Source organism: Hyaena hyaena, unplaced genomic scaffold, assembly GCF_003009895.1.
Source record: "Hyaena hyaena isolate Hyena2069 unplaced genomic scaffold, ASM300989v1 scaffold_29, whole genome shotgun sequence".
Taxonomy (NCBI): Eukaryota; Metazoa; Chordata; class Mammalia; order Carnivora; family Hyaenidae; genus Hyaena; species Hyaena hyaena.
The window spans coordinates 1,349,778-1,377,522 of NW_024080661.1; the positions used below are offsets into that span (position 1 = coordinate 1,349,778).

The 27,745-nt window shown below is 36.3% G+C and overlaps 1 protein-coding gene and 1 long non-coding RNA gene across 2 annotated transcripts; one reads left to right on the top strand and one right to left on the bottom strand.

The window, feature by feature from the left end:
* Window positions 1–1,726: 1,726 nt before the first annotated feature.
* Window positions 1,727–18,967, top strand: FBXO47 (F-box protein 47). The gene is made up of 8 exons (XM_039227668.1): window positions 1,727–1,793; window positions 3,550–3,627; window positions 6,417–6,525; window positions 10,547–10,723; window positions 12,130–12,276; window positions 12,948–13,090; window positions 17,874–18,033; window positions 18,700–18,967. Exons 2-8 carry the CDS (start codon window positions 3,616–3,618, stop codon window positions 18,813–18,815), a joined length of 864 nt encoding a protein of 287 aa, XP_039083599.1. The 5' UTR covers window positions 1,727–1,793; window positions 3,550–3,615; the 3' UTR covers window positions 18,816–18,967.
* Window positions 18,968–26,552: 7,585 nt separating this feature from the next.
* Window positions 26,553–27,737, bottom strand: LOC120229098. Its single transcript, XR_005527661.1, has 2 exons — window positions 27,380–27,737; window positions 26,553–26,801 (listed from the first exon to the last, which is right to left on the bottom strand). It is a non-coding gene; the product is annotated as an uncharacterized LOC120229098 (long non-coding RNA).
* Window positions 27,738–27,745: the final 8 nt, after the last annotated feature.

A 27,745-nucleotide genomic window follows, 5' to 3' on the forward strand; every position in this document is an offset into this window, starting at 1 on the left:
AATTTCCTTTTTCAAACATCCTTAGTTGCAGAACAAGTGCTGTGGTAGAAGAGCTTATTTTTTTGGTTTTGATCTGAAAGAATTTTTTTCTCCATGATCAAGACTCAGTCACTTAAATAAGCAAAACAGCCTTAAGATAATTATATGGATAATTCAGTGAAAAATACAAATATGTATGGATCTTAATAGCCAGCTTTTAAAAACGGTTTTATTCATGTAATGATTTAAACCTTCCATTTAATTTTGGTGCAGACACCTGGCTTGTGACTTATTCTTTAGGTAAATGTTTGATGTACCTACCATTTTCTCATATTGCCATTCCTATCTGATCTGTTCTTGTTTTCAGACATCAGAATAACATTTTCAGAATTCTATGCTCTAAAGATTATAAATTTTAATTTGCTTCTTCATACAAAACAGAACAGATGGCCAGTGTGAAAAGAACATTACATCTGATTCTATTTTAGTGGAAAGAAATTCTAAAAGTTGGTCTCTAAAGGGTATACCAGAGCACCTGTGTTAAAAAAATAAATAAGCCAGCCAATACTGGTTTTTATGGTAAATTGCAATCCTTAAAAATAGAAGTTATACATTAGAAAAAGCAACCAACATACAATTATAGTTTACGATTCCCGAGCCATGAGATGCCATGGAACTGGATGCCAAAACATGAAAGGAAAAGAACTCAGCTTAAAAACCAAGCACTGAATATGTCTTTTTATGTACAAAAATAAGAAGGGTTTATATTTCAAACTCAATTCTGGTCATGTGTTATCCAAACATAGCAACTTCTAAAGATAAATTGGATTCCCATAGATTCTACAGAATTATATAAAGCAGTTATTATATGTGTTTAAAAGTAAATGCAGAGAAGATAAAAATGGAAAAATTCATGATATTCAGGTATATATTTTCCTACCATATACCTTATTTTTAGTGTAAGGACAACATTGCCCTTATAGGAATGTTAACAGTGTATTGCCATTTTAGGAAAACAGAACACATAAAGTTAGAGGAAACAAATCATACACTTCTGTCACTGTAGTTCAAGTTACATATCTCACTGGGAAATTGAATTTTCTTTTTTAAAATATCTGAACACAAAATTCTATACATTCTTAACATGTAAGCCCCATAAAAGGATATCTTTGAAGGAAGAAATGGATATTTCATCCAAACTGGATACTTCCTGTGAGTGAAAATAACTTCTAACCTCTGAAATTTTAAGTACTTAATGCTTTAAAATTTTTTTAATCTGGAGAAAGGAATACAAAATCTTTTTTTCATTCTTTCCATTTTTTACATTAACAACCCTTGAAACATTTTTCTTTGTGAACATGATTTTAATTTCAAGAACTATTGGAATCTGTTTTCTTGAGAATAAAGATAACATAATATAAAGTTCGACTAGTATATCTTAGTGTCTGTTATTGTATCTTTTTAAATCTAAATTGTTTCCATATCTGTCTTATTATATCAATTTTATAATGTTTTTATAAGATTTTATGCCACTTAGTGGACATCAGAGTTACTTGGTAAATACCATATACTGTGAGTGTTTTGTACTCTTACTCCAAAACTTCCTCTTCAGACCGTATCAGCTGTGATATGCCATACTTGACTTACAGGAAACGTTATGCTGTGCTTTACAGGTACTTTTAAATTAATTGTATTGTTATCTTTTTTTTTTTTTCATGTGTCTCTTTACTTTTTCAGGTCTGCTATTTAAAAGATGTACGTTGCTGTTACCCACAAGGGAGAGACTAAAGTACGTTCACAAGATACTGGCAGAAGTAAGATTGCACTTCTTAATTAGTTCTTATGAATTAGTTCTTGGTTTCCAGTAAAGATATTTAAATTTTTTTTTAACATTTATTCATTTTTGAGAGACAGAGAGTGAATGGGGGAGGAGGAGAAAGAGACACACAAAGAATGGGAAGCAGGCTCCAGGCTCTAAGCTATCAGCCCAGAGCCTGATGTGAGGCTCAAACTCGCAGACAGTGAGATCATGACCTGAGTTGATGTTGGATGCTTAACCGACTGAGCCACCCAGGCACCCATCCAGTAAAGATATTTTTAATCTTACACTCACTTTAGATCCATCTTCAATTAGTAGAATTTCATAAGTTAGTAATAAAAATTGATGATGATCTAATACTATACCAAGTATCCAGAGATTATAAACCACCAAAACGCGGTAGTCTTTTACTTATCATATAACAGTGTTTTAAATGTTTGTTTGTTTGTTTAGAGAGGGAGAGAGAGACAATGAGCAGGGGAGGGGAAGAGGGAGAGAGAGAGAGAATCCCAAGCAGGCTCTGCACTGTCAGCACAAAGCCTGAGGTGGGACTCAATCCCACGAACCATGAGATCATGACCTGAGCCGAAATCAAGAGTCGGACACTTAATCAACTGAGCTCCCCAGGCACCCCATAAAACAATTTTTGTGTATGACTAAGAACATCATTCAAGTTTAGTAGGTTTGTCAGAGTATAAAAGTATTTCACCCTACATGAGAATCCTGAGGATGTTTTAAAGTGATTTAGATATTTTATTAAAATGAAATCATTTCTTACTGTTTATATTTTCAAAAACATAGGAAAGCATTTTTAATATTAAAAGAGCAAAACTTTTATGATACTTTATGACTTGGAAATGTGTATCAATGTGTTTATGCATAATCTCTCATAATTTTATGTATGCTTTGGAGTTTCACCATACAAACTCAGATATACATCCAATGCTGACAGTTCAGTTCTACACTCAATCGTATGCAAACTGTTTCTGATGCATTAGCTTTTTTCGTGTCAGCATTTGCAAGGAGTTTAGGTCTATATTATTGCAGCGGCTTCTCAGATGAACTTTCTGCTATCTATTTCTTCACTTCCCAGGACATTCTGTGTGTTGAATCAGGATTATTCTTCCTAAAGCATCCCTTTCATCAAGTTAATTTTCTTGCTTAAAAATCTTTCAGTGGCTACTCAATTTCAGCAAGATAAGGTCCAAAGTCCATATTTATGGTTCTCCCTGACAGTGCAACCTTACTTCCTACCACGTTGAGCCCAATTAAGCATGTCATATCTTTCTTCCCATATAAACCTTTTTATTCCTACCTCTATACAATTTTGTCCTTATCATTTCCCCTACCTGTCTTTTCCATTCATTTTATTTGCATCCTACTATAAGATAGTGCTCTTTTCACATCCCTCTGAAGCTGTTTTGATCAAATTTATCTTTTTTCTGCTTTCACAGTATCTGATACAGTGTATATTTGGTCATTTTAACATTTATATGTATTCTAACCTGAATTGTCAAAATAATTTCATGTGCATGTGTTTTATTCTTCTAAATAAATTGTGAACTTGAAGGCAGAGACTCTGTTTTATACTTCTTTTGAGATCCCACCTATACAACACAATACTGATTAGTTATTTAGCATTTTAATTATTTTCAATACTGAAAAGTTCCTGCATATTTCCATTAAATTTGAATGTCCAATCATTGTACAGTTCCACTGAAAAAGAGTCATTAATAGTTGTTTCTTTACAGGTTTCCTGTTTTAAATTCAATGGCTGTGCAGCTCCTATCCAATGTTTAGGATTACCATGTTATGGCATGTTTTTACAGGTACATTTTTAAAATTTATTTTATTTTTTTATAGGTACATTTCTTGAAAAAAGAAGAAAAGGAATGTCTTTTGAAATGTTAACAAGTAGAGCATGTAATCTAGCTTTCTGTAGGTTAATAAAAATAATCTAGAAGAAAACAAAATATAAAGATTTGAGGATATGTTCATCTAATAGTGTGTTTGCCACCTAAGATTTTTTCTTGAATTTCTCAATGGTAAGAACATTTAGCATTTATTTGCTCTATACCAATATCCTTGACATTTCCAGCCAGTTGTAAAGATTAGTAATCTTGTGGGGTGGTGTGTGTGTGTGTGTGTGTGTGTGTGATGAAGTTTTAGTCTTGAGCTATTTATTTAAAATGTGATTTTAGGGATGCCTGGGTGGCTCAGTCAGTTAAGCATGGACTTCGGCTCAGGTCATGATCTTGCAGTTCATGGGCTCAAGCCCTGCATTGGGCTTTGTGCTGACTGCTCAGAGCCTGGAGACTGCTTTAGATTCTGTGTCTCCCTCTCTCTCTGCCTGTCCCCTGCTCATGCTCTATGTCTTTCTCAAAAATAAATAAACATTGGGGCACCTGAGTGGCTCAGTTGGTTAAGCATCAGACTTCAGCTCAGGTCATGATCTCATGGTTTGTGAGTTCAAGCCCCACGTCGGACTCTGTGCTTACAGCTCAGAGCCTGGAGCCTGCTTCGGATTCTGTGTCTCCCTCTCTCCTGCCCCTCCCTTGCTCATGTTCTATCCCTCTCTCTCTCTCAAAAATAAATGAACATTAAAAATATGATTTTAGAAGTGAAAAAAATTGGAACTTTAGGAGATGATAGATGTGTTAACTAAAATTATTGTAGTAATTATTTTGCAATATATATATATAATCATTTTTATGTACACCTTCAACCTACACAATGTTATATGTCAATTTTATCTCAAGTAAGTTGATAAAGAAATAAAACTATATGATTTTTAAGTTTTTGACTAATCTTTTATTATAAACAAAGAAGATAACAATATTATTTAATGTTATTCAATATTAATGATATTAATCTATTACATTGTTCTAAGCAGTTTAAATGTACAGTTTACCCTTGAACAACACAGGTTAAATGTCAAGGTCTATGTATACACAGATTTTTTTCAATAAATCCGTACAGTACTATAAATGTAGTACCTCTCATGATTTTCTTTTTTTTTTTTTTCTTTTTGAGAGAGAGAGAGGGATGGAGGGAAAGAGGCAGAGAGAGAGAGAGAGACAGAGTATCTGAAGCAGGCCTTGCGCTGTCAGCAGAGAGCCTATGCGGGGCTCAAACTCACAAACCGTGAAATCATCACCCGAGCCAAAGTTGGACGCCTAACCAACTGAGCCACCCAGGTGCCCCCTTATGATTTTCTTAATAACATTTTCTTTTTTCTCACTTTATTGTACAAATATAGTATACAATACATATGACATACAAAATATATGTCAATTGACTATTTACGTTATTGGTAAGGCTTGTGGTCAACAGTAATCTATTAATAGTTAAGTTTGGGAAGAGCCAAAACTATATGTGGATTTTCGACAGTGCAGGGATGTCAGCACCTCAACCTCTGCCTTGTTCAAGAATCAACTGTAGTAACTTATTTAAAACTTAAACAACCTTACAAGGTTTATAACAATCTTGCTCTATATCCCAGCCTGCCAGCCACCATCTGCCTGCCCAGATTCTAGGGGCCTAGGCCTTTCTACTATCCCTCTTCTAAGATAGACTTTTGCTTTTGTGGAGGGGGTAGAGACAACTAATATAAATACATATATTCATATAAAATTCAAAAGGTATAAAATTGTATAAAGTAAAAAGTCAGTCTCCCAACAAGGCCTGTTCCTTGTCTACCAAGTTCCCTTCAACAGAAGTAACTGTTGTTAGCAGTTTCTTCTATGTCCTTCCAGGGAAAATGAGATTAATTTTTAAACTACTAAAATCCAGTTCAACTATTTCAAGAAAAATTTGTATGACTAGTCAACCTTTTGAAAATCTAACTATAGTGGTATACTGTTTAAGTTTCCTTTTCAGGGACACCTGGGTGGCTCAGTCAGTTAGGCGTCCAACTTCGGCTCAGGTCATGATCTCACGGGTTCATGGGTTTGAGCCCTGAGTCGGGCTATGTGCTGACAGCTAACTCAGAGCATGGAGCCTGTTTCAGATTCTGTGTCTCCCTCTCTTTCTGACCCTCCCCTGCTCACGCTGCCTCTCTCTCTCAGAAATAAATAAAACATTAAAAAAAAATCCTTTTCATATATGTATAACTTTACATTCTGGTTTGTTCAGTGATTATTATTAAACTCTGTCCTAATAAAAATTTTTTGCTTGTTCACATCAAAATGTCATAATTGTCATATTAAAATGAAATCGTCATCACTTGTATGTAATATCATAAATGATAGCTAGAGGAGGTTAAAGGGATTCTGTTATAGTCTAAAACTAAACTATAGTATAGTGTGAGTCAGATATCTAATGCTGTGTTCTAGGCTTTTGGCTTTTTTTTAATTTATACTGTCAGAGTTCAGGATTCAGTACCATTTGAAAGTTCTCTGAAAGGATACTCCCTTTACAACCAAAAAGAAACTGGATTTTGGAGCATTTCTAGGATTTGTTTATAGAAATTTTCTTATTAAACATTCCATAGTGGATAAAAATTGCACATCACTTCAATCATGTGCTACAGCAGTTATGCTCATAAGGCAGTAGTGACTTACATTTTAATTTGATGGTCTTAATATCTGCAATGTTTCCTTTATTTTATTATTCTCAGACCTTAACAGCAGGTTGGGATGAACTCGAGTGCCATCGTGTGTATAACTTCTTATGTGAGCTGACTAAACTCTCCCGCAAGATGCAGGCCGTTGTCTGCAGCAAACCAGGTAAAAAACTACAATTAACAGGTAATATTGTACAGATATTAAAATGGGGAAAAAAGTGGGGCGCCTGGGTAGCTCAGTCGATTGAGGGTCAGACTTTGGCCCAGATCATGATCTTATGGTTCATGATTTCGAGCTCCACCGTCAGGCTCTGTGCTCACAGCTCAGAGCCTAGAGCCTGTTTCAGGTTCTGTGTCTCCTTCTCTCTCTGCTCCTCCCCCATTCGCACTCTGTCTCTCTCTCTCTCTCCCCCTCAAAAATAAACAAACGTTAAAAAAAATTTGAGGGGCGCCTGGGTGGCTCAGTCGGTTGAGCATCTGACTTTGGCTCAAGTCATGATCCCACAGTTTGTGGGTTCGAGCCCCGCATCAGGCTCTGTGATGACAGCTGGCTCAGAGCCTGGAGCCTGCTTCCAGTTTCCGATTCTGTATCTCCTTCTCTCTCTGACCCTCTCCTGCTCACGCTGTCTCTCTCTCTCTCTTTCTCTCTCTCTCTCAGAAATAAATTTAAAAAACATTAAAAAAATTTTTTTTAAATATAAGAACAGGGGCTCCTGGGTGGCTCAGTCAGATAAGCATCTGACTTCAGCTCAGGTCATGATCTCACAGTTTGTGAGTTCAAGCCCCACATTGGGCTCTGTGCTGACAGCTCAGAGCCTAGAGCCTGCTTTGGATTTTGTCTCCCTCTCTCTGCCCTTTCCCTGCTTACACTCTGTCTCTCTCTCAAAAATAAATAAACGTTTAAAAAAAAAAACTTTTTTTAAAGGAAAGTATAAGAACATAGTTGGGAAATGTGATAGTTTGAATGTCCACATGGCTAGGCCACAGTACCCAGATATTTGGTCAAACATTTTTCTAGATGTTTCTCTGAAGTTATTTCTTAGATGAAATTAACATTTAAATCAGTAGACTTTGATAGACAGATTACCCTCATCAATCACATGAAAGCCTTAGTAGAAAAAGAGTGATCTTCCAAAGCAAGATAAAATTCTGCCAGCAGACTGCCTTTGGACTTGAACTGCAACTATTCTCTTGTCTCTAGTCTGCTAGCATACCCTGCAGATTTTGGATTGCCAGTCCTCAAAAACCTTATGAGCCAGTTCCTCAGAATAAATTCTTCTCTGTGTATATTTATATACATATCCTGTTTGTTTTATTTTTCTGGAGAATGCTGAGTAGGTACAAGAGGGTCAAAACCCAAATTCAAGATGGTGATTACCTCTGAGGATGAAGGGCAAGAGGATTGGGAGTGATATACAAGAAGCTGTAACTGAAAAAAAAAAAAAAAAAAAAAAGAAGCTGTAATTGTGTCTATAATGTTTTCTTTATTTTAAAAATCCAAAGCAAATATAGCAAAAAGTAAAGCTTTGACAAAGCTAGGTGATTGGTACACAGTATTTTTTGTAGTATCTCTGCTTTTTCTGACAATTTGAGATATTTCATTATGAAACATATTATGTATCAAAAAGGCAGATTAGAAGCCCAATGAAACAATAACAAAATTAATTTATCATGTCCCTTCCTTGATCAAAAACTTTTATTGGCTCCCTTATGTCTTCAAAATAAAGTCCAAACTTTTTTTTTTTTTTTAATGTTTTATTTATTTCTAGGAGAGAGAGAGAGACAGCATGAGCAGGGGAGGGTCAGAGAGAGAGGGAGTAACAGACTGAAACAGGCTCCAGGCTCTGAGCTGGCAGTCAGCACAGAGCCCGACGCGGGGCCCGAACCCACGAACCGCGAGATCATGACCTGAGTGAAAGTCGGACGTTTAACCGACTAAGCCACCCGGGCGCCCCAAGTCCAAACTTTTTATACTGGCCTTCACGTTCTAATCCCACCCTATGTTTTTGGACTTATTCCCCACTATTCTCTGTATTTGTTTGACATAGAGTAGGCTTATCACTCTACTCAGTGTATCTCAGGCATCTCTTAAACATTTCTACCTCATATCTTTTATTCATTCTCTCTATTTTTTTTTCTGAAATACCATCACTCCTCATTTTTTAAGACCCAACTTGCCTGACTTCCTCTGTAAAGCCTTTCCTGATCCCCAGGCCTCCAGTGATGTCTGTCGCCTAAATGTCTATGTTATGTGGATTACTTCATATGGCCTTAGATCATTGGTAGACTTTCCATTTATACTTGTCTTATCTATAAGTAAATAGATCATAAATTGTATAAAAATGTAAAAGGTGCCACCACTATGAAAAACAAGCTTGACCATTCCTCAAAAAGCTAAAGATAGATTTATCATATGAGCAAGCAATTCCACTCCTAGGTATTGAAATCTGGGACTTGGAAAGATATTTGTATGCCAATGTTAACTGCAGCATTATTCACACTAGCTGAAAAGTGAGAACAACCTAAGGGTTGTTCTGTCCAACAGACGAATGGATAAACAAAATGTGGTATATTCATACAATAGGATATTTTTCAGCCATAAAAGGAAATGAAGTCTTGATACATGCTAAAATGGATGAACTTGGAAAGCATGCTAAGTGAAATAAGTCGCACACAAAAGGACAGATGTTGCCCTTAAATGAGGCACCTCAAACAGGCAAATTTATAATAACAGAAAGCAGATTAGGGGTTATTAGGAACTGGGAGCAGAGGGAAATGGGAGTTATTGCTTAATAGTTATAGAGTAAAAAAAAAAAATGGTTATAGAGTTAATGGATAAAGAGTTCTGGAAATAAACAATTATGATGGTTGAACAATATTGTGAATGTAATTGAGGTCGTTGTATTATACACTTTAAAAATGGTTAAGACGGTAAACATGTTATATTTATATACATATAAATATAACATATTTACCACAATTTTTAAAATTAATAATATAATAGAGTTTTTAAGTTTATTTAATTAATCTCTACACTCAACATGGGTTACAAACCCATGACCCCAAGATCAAGAGTCTCATACTCTTTCAACTAAGCCAGCCAGGCCCCCAATAATACAATAGATTATAAACTATTGAATTATATATTTTAAATGGGTTTATTATATGGTATGTAAATTATATATATTTCAATAAGTCTGTTTAAAAAAAACACACACGCAAGATTCCACTTCAGACCCACCAGAATGGCTAGAATCAAAAAGCCAAATAATAACAAATGTTGGTGAGAATGTGGAGAAATTGGAACCCTCATACATTACTGGTCGGGGTTTAAGATGGTGCAGCCACTTTGGAAAGCAGTCTGACAGTTCCTCAAAGGATTAAACACATAGTTACTAAATGACCCGGAAATTCCATTCCTAGGTATTTCCCAAGAGAAATGAAAACATATGTCCACACAGAAACTGGTACACAAATGTTATAATAGCCAAAAGATAGAAACAATCCAAATGTTCATCAGTGGATGAATGGATAAACAAAATGAGGTATATCTATGCAATGGAATATTACTTGGCAAAAAAAAAAAAAAAAGAAGGAAGTATTCATAGATGCCATAACATAGATGAAACTTAAAAACATGCCAAGTGTTGTAGTTATGAACATTTAAAGTTACGTGTTTTATATATTGCTATAATAAAGGAGTGTTGTGCATTAAAAAAAACACGTACACACAAAAGACAAAAAAACAAGCTAAGTGAAAGAAGCTGGTCACAAAAGACCACATACTGTATGATTTCATTCATATGAAAATCCAGGAAGAGGAAATATTTAGAGACAAAAGGTAGATTGTCATTGCTTAAGGCTGGGCTGGTAAATAATGGAGGGATGGGGGGTTGATAGCTACAAGAATAGGATTTCTTTTTGAGGTGATGAGAAGGTTCTAAAATTGGTGCTGGCTGTACATATCTGTGAATATACTAGAAGCCACTCAATTGTATGGTGTGTAAAGTATATCTCAATAAAATTGTTTAAAAAATAGTCCCTTGATAATCTAAAGTTTTTACAGAGGAAGATGAAATAGCGCTTTCAGTACAAAGCAGATGTTACAGATCTATCACTGACCTATCCAATATGCACATCAACCTTTCTAGGAAGAATGGTTTACAATTCTTTTGTCTTCGTAGGAAGTGCCCGAAAACTGGAGTTAAGGATCAGACTATTCTGTAGGAATGTCCTGCTTGACCACTGGATACATCAAAGTGATTCTGCGTTTTGGTTGACACGTATATTAAAACCATGGCCAATGGTGAATCAGGCAAGATTATTGTATATCATCTTCGGACCAATATCTCCTCAAGATGGTGAGCATCCATTTCTCAGGGATGTATGTTACAAAACTGGTTAGTTACTTTTAGTTTAGGAAGCATGTATCTTTTGTACCTGCTCGGTTTCATCATTTCTTTTTCTTTTTTTTTTTAATGTCTTTATTTCTGAGAGAGAGACAGTGTGAGCAGGGGAGGGTCAGAGAGAGAGGGAGACATAGAATCCGAAACAGGCTTCAGGCTCTGAGCTAGCTGTTAGCACAGAGCCCAATGCAGGGCTTGAACCCACAAACCATGAGATCATGACCTGAACTGAAGTCGGACGCTTAACCGACTGAGCCACCCAGGTGCCCCTCAGTTTCATCATTCCTAATGACTACACTGTTTCATGATTTCATAGATGGACACTACATTAGCATAGGCATTACTTAAGACTGCAGGCCATTGCCAAATATATTCCCATCATCCCTGGTATACCTAAAAATCACTACATTTTATTTCTAAACATTACCTTAACTCAAGATTATGTTTGCTGCTGAAGGGGACTTATAATGCCTGTAAAGCACAGTAGTTGTTGAAATTGATGTTTTGGGTGCATAATATGATTATTTGCATTTTTGCCCTTCTAATTAAGTTTTACTTAATGTTAAAATTAGTGTGCAGTTCTTTGGTTCACATCATCCCTGTCAGGAAGTAACCAGTTTAAAGTACACTAAATGGGGGCACCTGGGTGGCTCAGTTGGTTAAGCATCCGACTTCAGCTCAGGTCATAATCTCACAGTTCGTGGGTTCAAACCCCACATCGGGCTCTGTGCTGACAGCTAGCTCAGAGCCTGAACACTGTCTTTGGATTCTGTGTCTCCCTCTCTCTCTGCTCCTCCCCTGCTCACGTTGTCTCTCTCTCTCTCTCTCTCAAAAATAAAACGTTAAGAAAAAAAGTATACTGAAAAGCAGCAGGAAGCCAATCTGGGATAAAATTTTCTTGTATGTAATTCACAAAGCAAATTGGTCATAGATAAATAATCAAAATTGACTGGATTACTGTGTTTTGGTAGAAATGTTTGAAAGATACTCAAATACAGCATGCTCTCCTTTTGGAAGGACCTCAATAGATTTGATTTGATTTTACTAAGATTACATCAGTTGTTTACTACAATTTCTGTTACATGAATAGCATTATCTTTGAACTAGAAACAGTATTCTGTTTGGTGAAACTACCTTTACCTCATTTAGCTATTGTTGCCATGCTTCATTATTCAGCCAGAGACATTCAAACTTACACTGTTATCAGAATTGACTTTCATTATGAAAGTTAAAATGAAAGTAGCATATATAAGCAATGGGATTCCATTATGCAATCCAATTTCCTTTTTAAACAATCCATGAAGACTTTATCATAAATCCAACTATTCTGTCATAGCCTAGTTTTTGTTTCAATTATCTAGGACAGGTGGTTTGGCAGAAAATGATAGAAGAACCTACAGATGAATCCAGTCTGAAAGGTTTGGCTGATGCCATTAAATTACTATATGACACAGGCACCAAAGAGTGGACAGCAGATGATATTATCAGTCTTGTAGATGAACTATCAGGTAAAAATACATATTTACCACATAGAATAATAGAAGTGTTTTCTTCGAATATGGTTATAAAATTGTAAGGATAATTCTATGAGTAATAAATGAATTACCTAGTCAAGATCACTAAGTGTTTTAAAATATTTAAAGAGTTTGATATTGTTTCAAGAGAATGCATATAATCAATATACTTTCCTCCAATTGCCAATGCATATATATTTATTACTATTACTATTTGAAAGTTTCATGAATTTAATTAGCTCAATTATTCCCATTTTGCAAATTCTCACAAGCATCCTCCTAGGCTGTGTAAGAAGAAAGCCCTCTCCTGTTGGCAAAGAAAAGAAAAACAGTTTTTCCCATTCTTGCAGAATCCCTCAGATTCTAAAGTTTATAAGATTTCTTTCCTTACACAGAATTAGACTATCTTGCCTTTTGATCTATGTGTAGGAGAAATACTTTGACTATATTATTAGGACATTTGTAAAAGTCACCATAACTTTGGCAATAATCTCTGTCTCTAGTTGAATGCTCTAATTGTACAACTAAGACACTTTTTTCTGAGCTTTTCCCTTGGCACTAGTTGTATTTCCAATAAGGTGATATAATATTGCATGTCCTTAATGATGTTCACTAGAGCTATTATATAATTTTTTACTAAATAACTGTTCTTCCTCTAATAAAAGTGGTTCCCCGTGAGTGGCTGTTAGAGAATAATGCACGTCTCCTAATCCTAAGTGGGAACAGCATCTGTTTCACTTTCATGGCTAGTAAAGCTGTGAATGGACGGGCCATTGAACTGGCAAAGCTGATAGTCTTTTTGGCTTTGGTAAGTAAAAAACAAGTTTTTCTCTAGCAAGTTGAAATTATAGTTTAACTACCAGGGAGCTGCCCTGAAGGAACTGAAACATGTTCAGGGGCTCCTGGGTGGCTCAATCAGTTGAGCGACTGACTTCAGCCTGGGTCATGATCTCACAGTTCACGGGCTTGAGCCCCATGTTGGCCCCATGCTGCCAGCTCAGAGCCTGGAGCCTGCTTCAGATTCTGTGACTCCCTCACTCTGATCCTCCCCAGCTCACACTTTGTGTCTCTCTTTCTCAAAAATAAACAAACATTAAAAAAAAAAAAGGTACTGAAATATGTTCAGAACATTTTGAAAGAATAAGTATTTAAGCATATATTTTTGTGTATACTTTAAAATGTTAAATATATGTAATATATTTGGAAACATTCCTTACATTAACCTCTCCCCACTTGATGTCTATATTGTTATTATACAACTCTGCCAAAGTATATTCCTTTTTTTAAATCTCATTTTAAAAAAACATTTTTTATGATTTGCTTCGAAATAATCAGTGGGCAGCAGGGAGAGGGTGTAAAAGTAAATGGTAGTAGAGGGGAGACAAGATTGGTAATTGTTGAAGTTAGGGAATGTATATGGAAGGTTCATCATACTATTATTTCCAGTTTTGTATAGTTAAAATGTTTTTCAAAATAAAACATTAAAATTGTATTTAATATGCATTCATTTGACACAAATAGAGTGTTTTACTACAGGCCATACACTGTGTAAGATTCTAAGACTGTGGAAATTGGGGTGCCTGGGTGGCTCAGTCGGTTGGGCATCTGACTCTTGGTTTCAACTCAGGTTATTATCTCATGGTTCCTGGGATCAAGCCCTGTGTCAGGCTCTGTGTTGATGGTGCAGAGGGGATTCTCTCTCTCCCTCTCTCTCTGCCCTTCCCCCGCTTGTGTGTGCTTTGTCTCTCAAAATAAATAAACATTTTAAAAACACCTATTAAAACCTGTGGAGATTAATAGAACAAATCTCTGACAAAAAGCAGCTTAAGGTCTTTTAAGAGATATCAGTTTACTTATTTATAAATAAATTCAGTGTGATAAGTATATGTACAAATAGAAATAGAGGTAGCAGAGAGGAGCCAATATTGGATGAATATAGAGCACAGACAAAGCCTCCCCAATCCCAGTAGAAACAGGTTTTTAAAAATGAATAGAAGTTTGCCAGGAGACAGAGATGTCCACTCTCACCACTGTTGTTTAACATAGTGCTGAAAGTCCTAGCGTTAGCTATCAGACAACAAAAGGAAATAAAAGGCATCAGAATTGGCAAAGAGGAAGTAAAACTTTCACTCTTCGCAGATGACATGATACTCTACATAGAAAACCCGACAGACTCCACCAGAAGCCTACTAGAACTGATCCAAGAATTCAGCCAAGTTGCAGGGTACAAAATCAACATACAGAAATTGGTTGCATTTTTATACACCAATAATGAAGCAACAGAAAGAGAAATCAAGAAACTGATCCCATTCACAATTGCAAAAAAAAAAAAAAAAAAACAACCATAAAATTCCTAGGAATAAACCTAACCAAGGATATAAGAGAGCTGTATGATGAAAACTATAGGAAACTTATGAAGGAAATTGAAGAAGAAACAAAGAAATGGAAAAACATTCCATGCTCATGGATAGGAAGAATAAATATAGTTAAGATGTCATTACTACTCAAAGCAATCTACACATTCAATGCAATTCCAATCAAAATTGCACCAGCATACTTCTCAAAACTACAACAAACTATCCTAAAATTTGTGTGGAACCACAAAAGACCCCGAATAGCCAAAGTAATACTGAAAAATAAAACCAAAACAGGAGGTATCACCATAGACAGTATGGTATTGACACAAAAATAGACACATAGACCAATGGAATAGAATTGAAAACTCAGAGCTGGACCCAAAGGTATACAGCCAACTAATCTTTGACAAAGCAGGAAAGGATATCCAATGGAAAAAAGACAGCCTTTTTAACAGATGGTGTTGGGAGAACTGGACAGCAACATGCAGAAGAATGAAACTAGTACACTTTCTCACATCATACACAAAAATAAACTCAAAATGGATAAAGGACCTGAACGTGAGACAGGAAACTCTCAACAGTGTAGAGGAGAAAGCAAGAAACAACCTCCTTGACCTCTACCACAGCAACTTCTTACTTGACACATCCCCAAAAGCAAGGGAATCAAGAGCAAAAATAAACGATTGGGACCTCATCAAGATTAAAAGCTTCTGCATGGCAAAGGAAACAACCCACAAAACTAATAGGCAACCAACAGAATGGGAAAAGATAGTTGCAAATGACAGATAAAGGGTTAATATCCAAAATCTATAAGGAACTCACCAAACTCTACACCCGAAAAACAACCCAGGGAAGAAATGGGCAGAAGATATGAACAGACACTTCTCCAAAGAGGACATCCAGATGGCCAACAGACACATGAAACGATGCTCAGCATCCCTTCTCATCAGGGAAATACAAATCAAAACCTCACTGAGATACCACCTCATGCCAGTCAGAGTGGCTAAAAATGAGCAAATCAGAGAACTCTAGATGCTGGCGAGGATGTGGAGAAACGGGCACCCTCCTACACTGTTGGTGGGAATGTAAACTGGTGCCTCTCTGGAAAACAGTGTGGAGGTTCCTCAGGAAACTAACAATAGAACTGCCCTATGACCCAGGAATAGCACTGCTAGGAATTTACCCAAGGGATACAGAAATGCTGATGCATAGGAGCACATGTACCCCAATGTTCATAGCAGCACTCTCAACAATAGCTAAAACATGGAAAGAGCCTAAGTGTCCATCAACGGACGAATGGATCAAGAAGATGTGGTTTATCTATACCATAGAATACTACGTGGCAATGAGAAACAATGAAATCTGGCCATGTGTAGCAACATGGATGGACCTTGAGGGTGTTATGCTGAGCGAAATAAGTCAGGCAGAGAAGGACAAATATCATATGTTTGAACGTATAGGAGGATTGGGAGGAACTTAATGGAGGACCATGGGGGAGAAGAAGGGGAGAAATGGTCGGGGGAAAGGGAGAGAGGCAAACCATGAGAGACTCTTGAATGCTGAGAACAAACTGAGGACTGATGGGTGTGGGGGGGAGGGGGGAGATGGGCATGGAGGAGGGCACGTGGGGGGATGAGCACCAGTGTTATACGGAAACCAACCTGACAATAAACTATTTGTAAAAAAAGTTTGCCCGAAGACTGGGGAGGGGGAGGGTGTTGCAAATTATTCAAGCATGCACCTGCATGTATTACATAGAAATGTCATTTATTTGGCTACCATCGCAGATGCCACCCCACCAGTGCTTCAAAAGCAACAAGAGTAGTCTTCCAATTGACTATTATGAGGAGTAATTGAGTGTAATCCATTTTCTATGAAGTGGAGACCAGGACCTTTACCAACTCAACTGCTTAAAACATGAATGAAACTTCTGTGGCTCTTCTTAAAATGTGAAACTGTGAAGAAGTCTATAAATTAACTGAATTCTCAATATAAATATTTATTTTAATAATTAAGCAGATTCCCTCAGAGGGAGGAAGAAATGGAACTGCCTGGCTATATTCAAAGGACTGTAAGCAGTTCAGTATTATTTCTGGAGTAGAATGTTCAGAGGAAGAGGAGGTGAGATTAGATAGGAAGGGAGAGGCTAGGTAAGGAAGGGCTTTGTCAACCATCCTGTGGAGCTTGAACACATCCTCTACTAGGGAGCTACTGAAAAGTTTTAGGAAGGTGAGTTGACATGATCAGTTAAGTTTGTGGACGTTTGCTTTGGCAGCACTACAGCAAGTGGAATGAAGAGGAAGTCACTAAGTTTGACTTCCCTACAAAACCTCCAATAAACATCTTAATTCTGATCCTTAGTTTTCTCTAAATGGCCTCAGATTTGTCTCCTCTTTGTCTTCATTTACTAATAGTGTTCATAAGCCATTGTATGTGTGGGGTAAGTCATCTCCCAGAATTGATTGCGAGCTCTTTGACATCCAGGACTGTGTCACTTATTTCATCCATAGTGCCAGGAACAGTGCCTACTATACAGTGCATAATCAACAAATCTTTCCTGCCAGGTTTACAGCATAACTAAATGTTACACTACTGTATGGTTTCTTTTCATGCTGTATATTATTTGGCTATGTGCTTTAAGCTGGCCATTTAGAATGATAGTAAATAAACCTTTGTTCTTTCAGCCACTCTTAACTATTAACATGTACTCTTTAAATATTTTATCTTTTAAATACTAGCGACGTCAATACTCCCTATAACTCTTATGGTAGAGAGTTGATAATACCAGAGTTCTCTTGCTTCTTAAAATTTCCTGTTTGTCACCCTTATTGGAATCCTGGAAAATAGAGGCCCTATCCTAATATCTTAACCATTGTATCCCCAGCTCTTAGCATCTGCTCAGTAAATATTTACTGAATGAACAAATGAGCATAAGTCTTGTTTTTATATGTTTAATAATTATTTGCAATGTTAATTCTTACATTCATAAATAATATACTATGATAACCTTGAACAAAGCTTTTATTTACCTCACACTTTTTTTTCTACCAAAATTGTACCATTTGAAACTGAAGGAGAATTAGGTGTAAGAGCATTTCCCACTTATACACTCAATATGATGTCATGTGTAATAAATCATGTTAAGTCATAAATCATCACTATTAATACCATTTTCAAATTCTATAGTTTCCTTAACATGAAGATTTACCATAATTCTTTTTATATCTAAATCAGGTGTGTGAGAAAGAACTATACTGCATGGATTGGGCAGTTAAAATGATGCAAAAAGTCTGTAAAGTCTTTAGCACTCCGGTGGAAAGAAATAACTTCCTGCAGAGTGTGGCAAATGCATTTGCATGTGTTACAATGGAAATGCTGCAGTCAATTATGTCTGGTGAGTGTACATGTGGAAGGTGCACAGGTGTGAGTAAGATGCATTCTAATCTCCACTTAAAACATAATTCTGTGTAGACTTTTACTTCTCAACTAAGAATAGAAGGAGCAGACATTTTTTGTTTTTCCATGAGATATATTTAGTTCCTGATTTTACTACTTTTTAAATATGGTATGGATTTTAATGGAAAACATAAAGTTGAAGAGTCTGCTCCGGAAGGAACTCATTTCAATTTTGCACAGTAAAACGTTAACTTGCTCACTTACCAACTATCATAATCATCATAATAACATCCTATATTTTTTAGTTTCAATACATATTATTGTATAGTTTCATTAGCTAGCCAACATGATAATCAACCCTATTTTGCTGATGAGAAAACTAAGGCTTAGAGAAATTACTTGACTTGCCCAAAGTCATATAGTTAGAGGCCCGAAAGCATGAACCAGCATCCTTTTCTTCTGACTTCTTGTCTGTGCTCATATATAATTCCCTGATTTCAGTGGTTAATGTGGTTAGTAAAGTGGTTAGTAAAGGTCACTCATTAGTCTTCGATTACATATTATTAGGGAAAATTGGAACATCTTGTTCTGAATAAATCATATATTTAAAAATTTAACTGTGATTTTCTTTTCCCTATTGTCCATTCCTGTGTGTGGCATACAGCAGGAGACCATGATGAAGATGACAGAAGCTTTTTGAATCTGTTCCATCTTGTGCATGCTCAGGCTAACTTCCATAAGGAGGTCTTGTGTTTGACCATGAATACTCTTTCTACCTAAATACTCAGAAAGCCTTGCATTTAGAGAATACCTGACTGAACTAACAATTAGAAGAATGCTACTTTTCTACACTCAGAGAACAGCATCCATGGGACTTTTTATCACTTAAGTAACCTAAGAACTCAAAAGCTGCATAGAATTTTAGAGGCAACTACTTACACCATTATTAATATAAAAATTACAGACAGCCCCAAGAATGTATTGAGATTTCTCTGGAAAACAAGTTGTGCCTCTCCAGATTTTGATAAACCTAACACCCGACTAAATAGAGCATTAGTGTCCAAGAATCTGGGGCCAACCTATATGTGCAGATGTTTGAAGCAAGGGAAAATTCTGTTTTATAGGTAGAGATGACTCAAATTCACTAAATGACTTTTATCTGTTCACTTTGCTTAGACTGTGTAGACATAACCTAAATTGTTATGAAGATTTGCAATATGATGTTTTGGAATGTACAGATATAAATCACATTTTTTACTACTTTTTGACATATGATTACAAAGAACATATATTTTGTTCTGTTTTGCATGAGCTAACAGATCAAAAACCAAAGGAAGTGTATGTGTGTATATAGACTCATGCATATATATGTATGTCTGTATATATATATATACACACACACACATACAAATACATACACGCTTCCTTCTTTACACAAAAGTCTATAAGTAGACTATATTGTCTTTTTTTTTAATGATTATTTTTGAGAGAGAGAGAGACAGAGTGTAAATTGGGGAGGGGCAGAGAGAGAGGGAGACAAAATCTGATTGAGGCTCCAGGCTCTGCACTGTCAGCACAGAGCCCAGTGTGGGGCTCCAACGAATCGTGAGATCGTGACCTGAGCAGAAGTCGGATGCTCAACTGACTGAGCCACCCAGACACCCTAATTAAATCTTCTTTTATTCCTTCCTGAAGATTAGAGTAAAATGTTGCATGTAAGGGAGACTATAAAATGAAAGAAAGTACTTATTCTGCTGCCAGAACAATCTTCACAAGTAATTTGCACTTCTTCCTAAAGCTTTCCTCCCAAAGAGCAGGACTTGAAGGGAAGTAGAAGTGCGTATGGGTAGAGCAACCCTGGAGAGTGGGGCTGTCATTCAAGTAAATGGTTTCCAAAAGGCTCCGGGACTATATTAGTCTAAGAAGCATCTACCACCACTTTTACTATTAAAATAGAAACTAATAGTGTCTCACGGGGCTGAAATGCTGGAGCCCTTTTGGATCCCCCATTTTCTTCTCCTTGGGTTTGGTCATTTTATTTCTGCTAAAGACACACCCCTTCCCACTGAAAGGACGCTGGCTTCTTTCCCTAAGCCCTTGACTTAACTCACCTCTGCAGCTGATGAAGGAAAGGAACACTGGAAAATATAGAAATTACCCATAGAAGTGGGTTGTAAATTGTGAAAAATTCTCAAGTGTTTGGCAAGAGGGACTCAGAGATTTAATAGGAATGAAGAAGAGTGAAAATATAAATTGTGATAACAAGAGTTTATTTCAGTAGCAAAAGTACTTTCCTTCATTTTTGGAGTGTCAGAAATTAACTACCTTTTCCTGATAGATGGTCCAACTATACTTCCACTGGTGGCAGGAATCTTTTTCTCTGGAGTTTATCATCTGCATATTTATGCAGAAACAAAGTTCTTGCTTTTTCCTGGTTTCAGTTTCTTCCTCTCATTTTAAGAATTCACCCAGGGGCACCTGAGTGGGTCAGTCGTTTGTCCAACTTCAGATCAGGTCATGATCTCGCCATACGTGGGTTTGAGCCCCACATCAGGCTCTCTGCTGTCAGTGCTGAGTGTGCTTTGGATCCTCTGTCCCCATCACTCTCTGCCTCTCCCTCACACGCCCGCTCTCTCACTTTCTCTCAAAATAAATAAACATTAAATTAAATAGAATTCACCCACAATTAAATTAGATTAAAAGTTGGCAGATGCCAGAGTACAAAATAATACCTTGATTTTAACCTTTTCTTCTTCTCTCTTTTTCCTATACACGCTTTGGAAAATCTAATCCATTTATTTATGAAAACACTGGTGATTCCAAGTTGCCAATATACCTATTATTATTTGGGGGAGAAAAAAAGGAAAATGGGGGAAAAGTAAAATTTTAAATAGTGAATATTTTTAGTATCCTACTAAATGGTTGTTAAGTTTCATTCTTAGAGAAAGAAATTTGGGATTGTGAAGTTTCCTTGAATTCCATGAAATTTCCTTGAATTCCGTGAAGTTTCCTTGAATTCCTTGAATTATCCCAGTCTCCACACCAGTTATTTTCAGCACATTTACAAAAGAAGCGTGATTTAACTTAAAACATTTTTAAAAATGTATTTATTTGAAGTATGCTCCATACCTAATGTGGGGCTTGAACTCACAACCCCAAGATCAAGAACCATAGGCTCTAGCGACTGAACAGGTCAGGTGCCCCTTAACTTAAAACGTTTTTGGTGCAGATTTTGAATCTCATTATACACTTGAATAGACTTGACTGCTGCTATACGATGTTTTAAAAACATTATTGTATTATCCCAAATAATTGTGAGACTATTATCTCATCCACCCCCAAAATTTGGAACATAAAGAAATCTGATTCATTCTTTAGGTGCAATAGATAAATGAAAATAAGGTGAAAATAAAAAGCTACCAATAAAAAGTAAACTGACAAGTTCTTCATTGAGTTATTAATATATAAAAATAACATTGAAACCAAACTTGCAATTTCCTCACTTCAGCAGCCCAGTTTTTTGCCAAATACATCTGTCATCAGGAATGAAGTGTGATATCAGATATTGAAGTGGGAGATTAACTTGCAAAAGCACATATTATTAACACTGGTTTTGATGTTTAAGCGATGATCTAGACACTCATAGTGCTACCAAGAAAGGAACGTTTGCTAAATGAATAGCCCAACAATACCAGGTGACTGGCCACTTCTAACTTTAGAACAGTCATAACATAACCACGTGAGCTGCTAACATGTCAGATAATTTATCCCGTATCTTTTTCTAAATTAGAAGATTGACCTGATCTTCTAACTCTTTTTTACCTTTTAATAGTGATTCCCTCAGTCTCCTCTGACTTTCATTTGATGCTGATTTTTACTTCTACTAGAAGGCAAACCCAATGACACATCATTATATTTATCTTTACCTTTGTTTCTAAACACACTCACAACACCATACTGACAAGCTAAGGACACTTCTTTTCCTAGAAACTCATCTAAAGTGTATATCTCGTGACAAATACACTGTACCTTAAGAGACCAGGGAACATCTATCTAACCTTAACAATTTTTTTAAAAATAATTTTGTCTCATGCCCTTCAGACCCCTTAGCTTCTTTATCATAGTCATAATGCAGGCAGTAAATTACTAAATTTGGGCAGCAGTTCAGTCATTCAAGAAGTTCAAGTGGGTGCCTGTCAGGCTGTTCTCCATAGCATGAACAGTAATAGACACCTTATTTCACACTTTTCCCATCTTCCAGTGACTTAGTTCATGCTTCCAGTTCTTCTGTTCATCACAAAGATTTTTATTGCCAGGATAATCATTCACCTCAGGTGGCAATTAGAGCAAGATGAGGTTTACAGGAAAAGATGCAACCAGAAGAACCATCTTACATCAATAAAAAAACAAAGCTTAACCTCTGTGTGATTATGGCTCAGGAGTTAACCTCTCTAAGTGAATAGTACCCAATTACACAATTACAGATTTCTTTACCAATAAGTATTGTGAAGGGTAAAAACATAAAACTGTTATTCTCTTCAGTTATTGGACACCTTACTAGCAATGTCACTTCTTTCAATTCCACTAGCAGGTGGCAGCAAAACCTATAAGAAATCAGATTATGGACATATGTTTCTTCATTGATTGCAACATCACTAAGATAGGAAAGATGACCTGAAAAACTATTGGATAGTTTTCTCTAGGTTAAAAAAAAAAAAAAGTGCCAAAGTACTAAGAATACATTTTATTTTCATCAGAAAGCAAATATAACTTCAGAAAATTCCTAAGTAACCAGAGACTTTAAAAAAGCTTTAGTGTAGCCCTTGAAAGGCTTTCTTATAAATGTGTACAAAGCTGAAAAATATGCATTGTTATTTTTAAAGTATTGTATTTATGGTAAAGTGTCTTTGATACCTAAATATTTAATATTTGCTAAACTTTATTTAATTTGTTATTTACTTATATTAATAAAATTAAATTAAAATTAAAAACACTCTAACTTGTTCAGAGTTTTGTCATTATGCAAGTCATTGAATGTAATTCCTTTAAATTATTTCTTATGGAGGAACTTATTTTTATTTAAGCTGTTAATTATAGCTCTATCATGATCAAAACACAAAACATCTTAATATAATGTTGCCATAAGCTACATGTCTATGTATACCTATGCTTAATATTATAGTATATAAATTAGTTAAATAATTTCATTTACTACCAACTCATAAATTGAACAATAAGCTATAAGTAGATCAGTGTTCTATACTGTTCTGCTATTTAATTCAGAGACCAAATTCCAAGCAATTAATATTGCAAATACTACAATTATCATAGTTTAACATCAGTTTCAAAAAACAAAATATGTAATTAAGTATTGTGGATTGATTACCTGCAATTTCCCATGACAACAAGATCTGTTTTTCTAAGAACAAAAAAGTTCTTAAATATTTCTAGATATATCTGCATGTTTGAGTTTATAATGGAAATTGTGTCAACGGCTTTTTCTGTTTCCTCTTTTATATGTGACTTTGGTTTTATTTTTGTTTAAAATAGATGGGAGCAAAACTAACTTAGAAGAGGTCATTCTAGGCTTACAAGTATTTGAAGTGTGATAAGCCAAAGCATGTAATGCAAAGAAAGACAATTTCCACTTCAGCTATGCTTGCTTTTTATTAAGGGAAATTCCCTTTTTTTGAGTAACTTAACATTAAAATGGTACTTTTAAGGGATTTGAAATCGGAATAATGCTAATTTTATTAATTTTTTGAATAATGCTATTTTTAAGCCTTTTAAAAGCAAACACATTTTCTGAAGTTTAATAACTGATATCACGCCAAGTTATGAATTCAAAAAGTCTGGATAAAATTCTGTACACCCAGAATAATGAGTCTTAGGTGGTTCAAAACTTAGTAATATTTATTTGTTATTATTTTCCTTTAGTAACTGTTTCCCAAAATACATCCTCTTTCTCCTGAAATAAAATACATCACCTTCCCATACAAATTTCTATTTTTTGTCAAGAAAGCAGGAATTAGTGTAATGCTACATTAACTAGTTTCTAAGTAATAATCTATAGTTATTTAGAGATGTCTTTTACTGCATTGATGTGGGCCAAGTATAATACCCACTTTATAGGACAGGAGTGCCTTATGACAGATTTAGGAAATTTATACCAAACTTTATATTACAGGGGCGCCTAGGTGGCTCATTCGGTTAAACGTCTGACTCTTGATTTCGGCCCAGGTCATGATCTCACAGTTCGTGGGTTTGAGCTCTGCATCAGGCTCTAGCACTGACAGCGTGGAGCCTGCTTGGGATTCTCTCTCTCCCTCTTTCTCTGCTCCTTCCCTATGCATGCCTGTGCTTTCTTTCTCTCAAAAATAAATAAACATTTTTTTAAAATCTTTATACTTCAGAAGTAACTCTTTTCAGTGTTTTATTATGTATTAGGATGCCAATATACAAATAGTTTAAATATGAAATTTTAAAATGTATTGAAATGATGAACAGAGTAAAATTCTATTATAAACTGGCACATTCTAGCATGGATAGAAGCACAAAGTCCTAAAATTTCTTCCAAAATGTAATTACTTATTTTTTAAAACCATAATATTTCACGAGCAATATGGGCACTCTTTCTGTGCTTACATTGTACACAATACCAGTGATCTGTATCAATGGGCTAGGACTGAAATTGCTGATTGTTTTCACTGAATTGTTTAGCTATTTCAACTACGCATGAATACAGGCTAAAGAGCCTTGACCTCATAAAACTTCAGAGTGAACTTGGTTAGACTAAAACTTGAAGATTCATACCACTATAATTAACTGTGTAACTTGGAACCCCTCCAAAATACTGATGCTTGGCCTTAAAGTAGAAGAAATTTTAGTGTGAAACACGAAGTTATGCCAAAGAGTCAGAGGAATGTTTTCATGGGAAATGTCATGTCAAGGACATAACTGAAGATCATCCCTGAATGTAGGAGTGTTCAGAGCCATGCTTCCTACACTAACGTATCTGTCAGATCACCTACTTATGTCACATACCGCTGTGTAGTACCACACCTGTTAATATTCCCTAAATAGTTTAGGCAAATTATCACTGATACAGGTTTGGAGTAAATAAATATTGTCATTCTCTTCTCACAATGTGGTTGGTAGTGCCAAAAAAAAAAAGTTTTGCAGTTGGATTTCATTATCAAATGTCATTTGGAGAAAGCAGAAAAGCAAACTACTGGTAAAACTATTAAGAGTTTCTTCCTGGGCGCCTGGATGGCTCAGTCGATTGTCTGACTTCGGCTCAGGTCATGATCTCACAGTTTGTGGGTTGGAGCCCCGCATCAGGCTCTGTGCTGACAGCCAGCTCAGAGCCTGGAGCCTGCTTCAGATTCTGTCTCCCTCTTTCTCTGCCCCTCTCCCACTCATACTGTCTCTCTCTCTCTCTCTCTCTCTCTCAAAAAACAAATATTAAAAAAAAAAAGTTTCTTCTACAGGAATTCTGTCCTCAAAGGTGTGGTTTCCAAAGATAATGCATAGTAGGATTGAAGAATTTTAAAATAGAAAGGGAAATTTTAAAATTAAATTAAAATTTAATAAATAATAAAATAAATGAAAAATGAAAAATTACAACTAATAATTTTGTAGTCTAACCCTTTCATTTGTCAGAATAAACAAAAGCCCTGAAGGTTAAGTGACTTATTGGAAGTAACATAATTTGTTGCCAAGACGATGCTCCTACAGTAGTGTATTTTTCTTGGCCAGAATTTTAAAATGCAAGTTTTCCATCTTAATTGGGTCATATGTTGTATTGCCTCAATTTTACTTCTTTTTAAAACATGGAAATTGAACACAATATTATAAATAAAAACTATTCAGTTAATCTTTTTCCTTGTTTATTTTTAAGCTAGAAAGGAAAATAAAATGCAGAACCATTATGATGGACTTTTCAAAGGAATGGGTACCACAGATTTGAGGCCCAAGTCTACTCTGGACTCCAAAATATACAGTTTCCTCAACCCTAATTGGACAAAGAAATATGTTGAAAGTCTTTTTCCAGAAAAGCAATATTTGACAATATAAAAAACATTTATTTGGGGGTAAGAGAGAGGTTTTTCCCACATAACAAGATGAGTTATAGCTACCCTATTTCAATAATTTATAATTCAGACAGTCTCAATGAATGAGGACTATATAACCATTTCTCTCTTTAAATGAGAAGCTGGGGCTCAAGTGGTATGGAGTGGGAAAAATATTATAAATCTTAAAAATTCAAATGACAAGTTCCTTCTGGCTAATGAGTGAGACAAGAGATACCATACCCCCTCAGGCTGTGCAGTCTGTAAAGACAGTGATAAAGTGACGACTTCATAGATGAAGATAGACAATGTGCTCTTGAACTTAGAAGCTCCTCCCCCTCCCCCGCCGGCCACTCCCTCGCGTGTGAGAGGGAAAGGAAAGAACATATTTTAGCATAATATGCAGTTGTGTTTACACCTAAAGAAAGGCTATCAAAATGGATACGTGAGCAGTTCTCCATGGTAACTTTAATGAGTCTACATTTCAGGTCTGTGTCCTCCACACCTTCCATCTACAGCTCAAACGCACGCAGCATCTGCCAGCCATGCCCACGAATTCCTGATGTCCCCGCTGAGTGCCTCTGCCTCTGGGCTCAAAACGCCCCTTGCTCCACAGTGGTTAGCCATATCCGGAAGGCTCTGGAAGAAGTCTGCTGGCTGCCAAGAGGTCTCTTATTGGACTGGAGACCAGGAGCTGCGGGAAACCCAGAAACAAGGCTCAGATGAGGATAGCAGCAAAGATATCAGCAGCCCAGTACTGGCTACGGACTGAGAAACAAATTAGGAATTCCTCCCTCCTCACCACCAAACCCCACAGTTGGAAAAGAATGGCCATCTCCCCCCAGACCCCACTCCCAAGTAAATTTCATTAGCGACTTCATCTTCCAGTGAAAATGAGTCACTAATTAATTAATGCAATTATGGAAGCATAATTGCAAGCCACTCTGCTGACATATAAAGATGTTTTTTACCTTTAATTACCAAGAGAAGAAAGGCAACTTGGACTATGAGCACCTAACTTGAAAAAAAAAATTGGAAAATAATAGTCCCTCCCCCCAAGCACACCACTCCCAACCCATTCTATCCAAAAGTCCTTTGTATTGTGGGTTTTATTTTTCATCTTAAAATCATTCAAATTAGGTCTCAAAGAAAGAAGTCGGCATTTCTTATCCTTTTCAGAGTGGTCTGAGAAATGCTCTATCAATGAATGCATCTGAGAATTAACAAAAGAGGATAACAAGATCTCTTTCGATTTTGTTTTTGAATCAATACCCGAAATAACGACCAGAAGCAAAATTCCACCGGTGCGTCAGCAAAGCAGGATGCTCGGCCAGCCAGCTCCATCCTTCCCCCCTGAGCTGTTCTGAGGGCTCCCCGCCGCAGCTGCAGGCCACTAGAGCAGATAGATAATGTAGGACAGAATGACCAGGCCTATAATGGCAAAGAACATCAGGATGAAAATATCCAGCATTATGGAGTCCTTGGCCGAGGAGGCCTCTGGATTCCGGGCAAACGTGAGCTGTGAGCACAGAGGTTGCAGTCAGTGGAGAGAAATGGCTCCCTCTTCCCTCCACTGCTCGGTCTTTTCCCTTCCCCCTCCCAGGGCCAGAGAGGAAGGGATGCTGCCGCTCCATCAGC